The sequence below is a fragment of the Vulpes vulpes genome, chromosome 15 (assembly GCF_048418805.1).
Source record: "Vulpes vulpes isolate BD-2025 chromosome 15, VulVul3, whole genome shotgun sequence".
NCBI lineage: Eukaryota > Metazoa > Chordata > Mammalia > Carnivora > Canidae > Vulpes > Vulpes vulpes.
The window spans coordinates 83,561,469-83,569,506 of NC_132794.1; the positions used below are offsets into that span (position 1 = coordinate 83,561,469).

The 8,038-nt window shown below is 41.9% G+C and overlaps 1 protein-coding gene across 1 annotated transcript; it reads right to left on the reverse strand.

Annotated features, from left to right (window-relative positions):
• Positions 1-3,106: 3,106 nt before the first annotated feature.
• Positions 3,107-7,827, reverse strand: PPP1R3C (protein phosphatase 1 regulatory subunit 3C). The gene is made up of 2 exons (XM_025990648.2): positions 7,526-7,827; positions 3,107-5,535 (listed from the first exon to the last, which is right to left on the reverse strand). Exons 1-2 carry the CDS (start codon positions 7,537-7,539, stop codon positions 4,596-4,598), a joined length of 954 nt encoding a protein of 317 aa, XP_025846433.1. The 5' UTR covers positions 7,540-7,827; the 3' UTR covers positions 3,107-4,595.
• Between the last annotated feature and the right edge of the window lie 211 nt (positions 7,828-8,038).

Here is an 8,038-nt window from a genome sequence, read left to right on the forward strand (position 1 = left end):
TCCCAAATTTCCTTTTATTACTAGTTTTAGGGCTTTTTTTCCATTAAGGGAAATTTTATAAACTTTTTTTGACATCTGTTGAGCTAACATTTTTATTCCCTTAATCTATTTATATGTCAGATTATAATCATTGATGTTCTAATATTAAACCAAACTCCATTCAGAATACTCAACTTGATCATAATACATTATTTTTTTATATTTTAATAATTTATTGTTTGTAAATCTTTGTATCTGTTAATAAGTGAGATTGGCTTACATTTGTCCCCAGTAGGTTTCAGTATCAAGGTCAAGCTAACTCATTAATAAGTTGAGGAATGTCCCCTCTTTTTTATATATTCTGGAATAGTCTATATAAGATTAGAAATATTTGATCCTGGGTGCCTGAGTGGCTCAGTCCGTAAAGCGTCTGCTTTCATTTCAGGTCATCATCCCAGAGTCCTGGGATCAAGCCCCATGTTGGGTTCCCTACTAGTGGGGAGTCTATTTCTCCTTCTCCCTCTGCCCCCCACCTTGTGTGTGCTCTCAAATAAATAAAATCTATTTTAAAAAAGAGAGAGAGAAGAAGAGAAAGAAATATTTGATCCTGGGGCATATGGGTGGCTCAGTTGCTTAAGCATCTACCTTTGGCTCAGGTCATAATCTCAGGGTCCTGGAATTGAACCCCTCATTGGGCTCTGCACTCAGCTAGGAGTCTGTTGGTCCCTCTACTCCTCCCCCTACTTGTGCTTGCTCTCTCTCTCTCTCTCTCTCAAATAAATAAATAAAATATTTGATTCTAGGGGTGCCTCAGTGGCTCAGTCAGTTGAGCATCTGACTCTTGATTTCGGTTCAGGTCATGATCTCAGGGTCATGAGCTCAAGCCCCACCTATGACTCCATGCTCAGCAGGGAATCTGCTTGAGTTTCTCTCTCCTGCTCTCGTCCTCTGCCCCTCCCCGACCATGCTCACTCTTGCTCTCTCTCTCTCTCCCCCAAATAAATAAATCTTTTTTTTTAAAAGAAATATTTGATCCTTAAATATTTGATACAACTCACCTGTAAAAATATCTGGACCAGGTATTTTGTTTGTGAGTGGGTTTTAAGCTACCAATTTTAAATTATTAATCTTAACTTTTAAATTACGAGTTTATTACTAGTTTAAAACCTGACTAGTTTTCTGTTTCTTCTTGAAACCATTTTAAGACAACACATTTGTCTAGAAATTCTCCACTTTATCTAAATTTACAGAGTTATCATCATGGAGTTCTCCATAATGCCCTAATACTTATTTATCCATTACCTATAATATGACTTTTTAAAATATTTTTTTCATTTTCTTACTTTTTCTTCATGCATCTTGTCAGACTTCTCTTTTTATTGATTTGTTTATGAATCCATGTTGGATGAAAATTCTTTGTGGCTTAGGTTAAAGGCACACTTTTACAGAGAGTTCTTGCATTTGCTTTTACTGAGCATCTGTGGGTACTGGAACCAGGGATCATTTTTAATAAATTTTTGGTTTGAGGTTTTTCAGAATACAAGGAATGTGATTTCAGATTACAAATTCATGTGAGGGCCAGATTATGGTTATGAATTTTAAGAGGAGTTTGTTGTTTCCCTCTACCCAGAGGTACAGGCATCTTTCCTAGTTGAATTTCTTTGTAAGAAGGGTTATATTATTTTCTTAATGTGGCTGTATCCTTCCTTGGTTCTAGCTATACTAGACATTCACTGTGACTACCTCCCAGCTTAATGGACACTAACTTTCACTTCTGTCCCCTTAGTAGCCATAGATGTTAAAGACTGATGTTGGTCACCAGGGGTTTAACAAGTGACTTCAGGACAGCTGCCAGCTTCAGTAAACATTTATTCTCTGGGGTCCTGCTTTGGCTTTTTATTTAGGAGGCAGAGTAGGCCATCAAGGCCATCCTTCCTAACAGTTCAGCATTGCTTTTAAAACATTACATTATTATATTAAAATATAATTTAGAAATATTTTATCTAGCATTTTCAGGTGTTTTTTCCTGGAGGAATTTTGGGGGGAGTAATACAGACTTTAATTTTTACATTTTCAAGGCCATACTCATCTTGATCATGCTGTATGGGGTATAATTTTGGGTGTGCTATGATGTACTTCTTTAGGTACTAGAACCTCTAAAATTCTTCCAGAAGGCAAAGGTAACTGAGATCCTTGTTGTAGACACTATGTGAAAAATGAAATACACCCACAGCCAGATACAGCCTGCAGGGCTATAGTTTACAACTTTTGATAAAAAGGATGTTATAATAAAAAAATCTGTTTTTCAAAATTGGGCCTTTTCAGTAGGCTGGTCATTTGTTTCACCTTGTTTAAGATAACCCATGCAGAAGCCCTTTTTGGAATTTTACATGAGAACTGGATCTACTGTTTCATAGAAGTACTGTCTCTCACTGCAGGGAGCTGATCCTCTCCTTTCAGTCCAGGACTGGTGCCCATTGCCCCCTCCCTATGTCCTCTGTGCAGCTCCAGCCTGTGCCCCTTTGGGAAGGTGGAGTTGAAGAGGGGGAAGCCCACTCCAGCTCTTCCCACACAGTCTCTTCCCCCATTTTAAAAGCTGAGGAGCAGCCCCCAAGAGAACCCTGACCCAGCAGAGTATGTGTGATGAACAGTAAGTACTAATGGGGACAAAAAGGGGAACAGTTGCAGCAGCTCAAGTAACTATCCCTGGACTCTACCCCTAGTGGTCAGGCAGTAGGAAGTGTCCTCACTATTGAGACTGGAACTATGTGAATAACCTTAAGTGAATCCAATTCCCGGTCCAACCAAACTATTTTTGTTCAGTTCTTTTTTTTTTTTTTTTAAGATTTATTTATTTCTCATGATAGAGAGTGAGAGACAGAGAGAGAGAGAGAGAGAGAGAGAAAGAGAGGCAGAGACACAGAAGGAGGGAGAAGCAGGCTCCATGCCGAAGCTGGATGTGGTACTTGCTCCCAGGACTCCAGGATCGCGCCCTGGGCCAAAGGCAGGCGCTATACTGCTGAGCCACCCAGGGATCCCCTCTTTGCTCAGTTCTTAAAACAGGAGAATCTCAGTTGATGGTTTATTTGACTAGCTGTGGCTTTGAGAAAGAAAACATACTCAGGTCTTGTATCAAACACTTTTATTCTTTAAAGTGAGAAGTTCACAAAGGACAGCTATAGGAGAGTGAAACATTTACAGTAGAAAAATTGTGGGTGCTAGCCAAACCTCAAATACTGTCATAGCAGAGTTATTCCAATAGTACTTTTCCAGCATGGCAGATCACACATGTTAAATTCAACTGCATTCTCTGAACACCTCTCAATGGATGTGCACAGTGATAGAAGCAAACATTCAAGGACTCCTATTCTTATCATCTTATAGAATGGATATATACACACCCCAAAACAATTATATTACAATACATCCAAACAATTCACATCCATTTAAAAAAATATTTTTACTTCAAAGTAATTGGTAGAAAGACAACACAAATATAGGCAAGAAATAGATTGCTACTTTTATGTGCAACGTACTGGATTCTTGAATTGAGAATCAGTGTCAGTCCTCACTTCCAACATCATGTCGAAAAAGTGTGGCAGAAAAATGAGTCACCTTCAATATGAAGGATTCGAATTGTGTACACTGGCAACACTCTCAGAGATGTAACAGTATCACAAACAGGATGCCAGTACACAGAATGGACCTTCTTATAAAGTCACTCATGAATTATCAGATGACCCTTCAGATATTTAGGAACAACATAATATTCTGGCTTAATCAAGGCACTTGCAAAGAGCAATCTTTGACATAACAGAATCCCCATGGTTGTTAACCACTGATGACGGTATGGTTTTTTTGGTTAGGTAGCATTCTGGACTGACTACCTAAGCATGATGCCTTGATCACAAACAAAATCACTTATAACATAAGGACTGCAAAACCAGATTTGTTTAAACTTTCCCCAAATGCTTTTTCACAAATCGTTTGAAAAGAAAAGCTTCATTTAAAATCTTGACTCTCCAGAGTTATTATTCACCTTTCCCCAATACCACTCAACACCCCTAAAGTTTGTTTGGTTTTTCTCCACAAGAATATAGAAAATAGAATCTTCCCTCCCCCAACACAAATTATTTCCTTAGGAGAGAACTGTAAAACCAACTTAAAAGCACAAAGTAGCCTTACATTTTCTCACCAATAGCGAAGTATCAAACCGCTCCTACACGGACTTGAGCTGCAGAGCCCTTTGTGCGCACTTTTCAGACATTCCTCATACCATTAAAACAGCTTTCTATCACCACCAACTGTCCTTTCTCAACCATTCCTTGCCCACCATGAAAGCTAGTGAATTGAGATGGAAGGAGAAAGGGCATTGGAACAGTACTGCTTTTACAAAAATAGGGTTCCAGGCTGTTACTTGATCCTCCAAAGCAATACTAGGCAGTATAGACCTCAACACTAAATTCTCAAGTGGCTGTCTTTTTATAGCCAGGTCTCAAAAGCTCAAAACTAAACCTACTGAAGGAAAGTAGCAAAGACTTCCTAATATTGAGCAATACAGACCCAGAATTACATGGGAAATATGCCAGGTCAAAACCAGTCACTAGGTTACTTAATCATCGATAAGAAGCCAAGTTCTCCATTCTCCCCCAGCTCTGCCATTCTGGGAAGAGCCCACTGGCCAGCCTTGGACTGCCAAAGATTGATGTCTCTGACTCAGTCTTGGGGGGCACCTGGTGGAATACACAGTCCTGAGATGCCATCTGTGTCTGCACTCCATCAGGTTTCCACTGCACATGGACAATTCTGTAATTCTGACCCTCGTTGTTGTCCCAGAAGACCTGCCCATTAGCATGGTAAGAAATGCAGAACTCAATTTTCTCCTCAGTTGGAATGACAGAGGGTAAGTCAATGGCAAATGAGAAGGTGTCACTATCTGAGGCACCATACACATTTTTCATGTAGTTACAGTCCACATCAGTGTAGCTCTTCCAGGTATCAAAAGTGATACGAATCTGAACCTTTTTCTCAAAGCTCACGTTTTTCACTTTCACAGTTCCAGTCACTGTTCGCTCTTGCAAAGAGCAGTTCTCCAGACAGACAAAATTCTTCTGAAAGTGGTTCCGAAAACTTAAGTAATCAGTTGAAGGCTGGGGAAAATCTAAAATCAAGTTTTTCTCCTCATGGAGTTTTAAGCCAGAGGAGATATCGTTAAGGTCCAAGAGATCAAACTGGAGATCCCACGCTGGTTCTTCTGGGAGGTCCGAGAAGACATGGATGGCGGTGAGAGAGAGCCCCTTGGAGTCAGCAAACACAACCCGCTTCTTGGCTTGGTCATGTGACTGCTTCCACTCATTCTGTGATTTGGCTTCCTGTTTTATATTGAGACATGATTTCAAGGGCTTTAACTTGTTCACAAAATTTCTTCGTTGGAGATCATCATAAGGGCCCAGGAAACTCTTCAGAGGTGGCGAATGAGCCAAGCAGAGCCTCATGGCCACATCCACTGGCATGACTGAATTTGTCAAAGGTCGCGGATCTAAAACCTGGATCATTCTGGAATACAAAAAGAAGAGGGGTTATCTGGAATGCTCTTCCCCTGGTTCCAAATATATATATATATATATACTATTTTTGTATTTTCTAAACTGTAACCAGCACAGTAAGCATCAGGGATGTGCTATCAGATGTAGTAAAATAAAACAGTATTAGATGATCAGATTTGCATCCTATATTTGGCTGTGCCCTGGCAGACTACAAGGCCGTGGGTTAACTGCTTAAAACATGTGGGGGTCTCAGTATCCCCATCTGAAAAATGAAAGGGCTGCATGTCATAATCTCTAATATAGCTCTAAGAACCATTTGCTTTGTCCGGAGCCAGTGGTTCTCAAACCTGTCTAATCACAATGGCCTAGAGAGTTTGTTTTCTTTCTTTCTTTTTAATGCCAATTCCTAGGACTTAGAGCTGCTGAGGCAAACCCTCTGTGAGTGGGGACTGGGATAGTAGAGATGCTCTTACAGCTTCCCAGGTAATACTGGTGACCAGACAAGTTCTAGAACCATGATTCCAGACTCTGCTCCTTCTAGCTGCTCTGATGATCTTGCTGTTAAATTGACTACCCTTCTCTGGAAAGGTAATCCACTTAAAAAGAAAAATAAATAGCAATAAAATTCTCATGGAACGGTTTTGAGAGAAGGCTGGAAAGAATGAAGTCAGAGGATTAGCTTTGCATTTTATCATGTTCTTCCTCATTTTCACAAATAACCAACTGAAATGCAGATCAGCACTTCATACACTTAAAGAAAAACTTCACACAATCTATATTTCATCTACAAAGATATCCATGACAAACCCACATTTAGGTGACAAAAGCTAATTACTTTAAAATTGGACTGTTTTCAATGTATGTTGTATATATGAATTAATGAAATACTTAATAGGAAATAAACCAAAAAGTTACATATCTCTGGGCAGTGATGACCTATTTTTATCTTTGTACTTTTTTTGGTATTTTCTAATGTTTGGCAATGGATATTAATAACTAGCAAGATAATAAAGCTATTTAAAAGTTTAAACATAACTATGCTCAGCAATGTTAAATTAAGAAGTTCCATTTAGTTTTTCCTGGCCTTTAGCCCTTCATACGTATTGCCAAGCTTATGGATTCTTTTTTCCCTGTTCTCTCCTTACAGATAGGAGGTATATGTATACTATAATGACATTTCTCAATCTGGATTCAGTAATTTTCCATAGCAGCTCTAAGCACATAGGCAAGTGGTCATTAACACAAAATGGATAATGTAAGAACATTCACAGAATTTATTAGTCCTGATATTTTTCTGGAAGACCTACACACTTAGAACAAATGAAAGCTAAAGCTATATTTGTGAGCCTAATAATAGTTAACAGGCAGGGTTTTTAGAGAAGTGTTCTGCTAAGTAAGTTATGTCAGGGTAAGCTATTTAAAGTAGTTTTATGGAGGGTTTTTATTGTTTTGTGATTTTGTTTTGCATGTTTTACTTTTTGCAGTTACAGAAAGACAGTTTTAGGATTTGGTGAGTTCCTGGCCAAAAGTTAGAAAATCATCATTTGCTCAAACTCCCCGGCTGAGTTTACTATGGCAAACCGTGATAAGAAGCGTGGAGGAGGGCGAAAGAATGCAGAACGACACACCGCAGCTTCCCCCAGGCTAAACCACACAATCGGTAACGCCAAGGTGCTGTTCCCACAAGCTGCCCCTGTCCTTGGGGCATTTGTGCGGGATCAAAAGATCAAAAGATAACAGATACTAGAGCTAAAGCTGACTCACAGTTCAGAGTTTCTGGTTTGGGATGCTAATTACCAAAATCAGCTTTGGCTGAGAAGCTCTGAGCAAATCTCCACCAGCCGAGGCTTCCCTGGGGCCAGATTCAGCTCAGCAGTCAGCCAGCTAGCCGTCCTCTGGGGTCTCCGTTTTCAGCGACGCCCGAAGGACCACGCAGCCCACCCGCCCTGCAGCTGTGCGCTCCCCTCTGCTCTGGTGCGGGGAGTCTGCGGCGAACCTACCTGGTGCAGCTCATTGGGCCACCGGGCGGCGGCGGACCTGCGCAAGTTCGCGCCCAGCTCGCAGCCACCTCCGTTCGGCAGGAGCTCGGGCGGATTGAGGGTGCGGCGTGGGAGAGGCCGCTTATCTGCCCCGCACCACGTGAACCCGTCCTTCGCACCAATCCCCGAGCGGCTGGCCCCGCGGCACGACCAATCAGCGCCCGGCTACGGCGCGAGCCCTCGCGCTGGGAACGTGATCGCCGCGGTCGGCGGGGGAGCGCCGGGGACGGCCCGCAGCGGCAGCGCGCTCGGTAACGCGGACCCTGGGCGGGGGGGCGTGGAGGCGGCGGCGTGCAGCACGTAGCGGGGGGGCCAGGGAGCGGCAAACCTCGCCCGGCTGGGCGCCGGCTCAGCGCGGCCCTAGGGGGAGCGGATGCCTTTGGCGTCCTGAAGCGTTTGTGCACAGTTAAACCTAAGCAGGGAGAGCTGTGGCTCCTAACAAATGTCTGTCATATTCGAGATGTTTATCTTTTT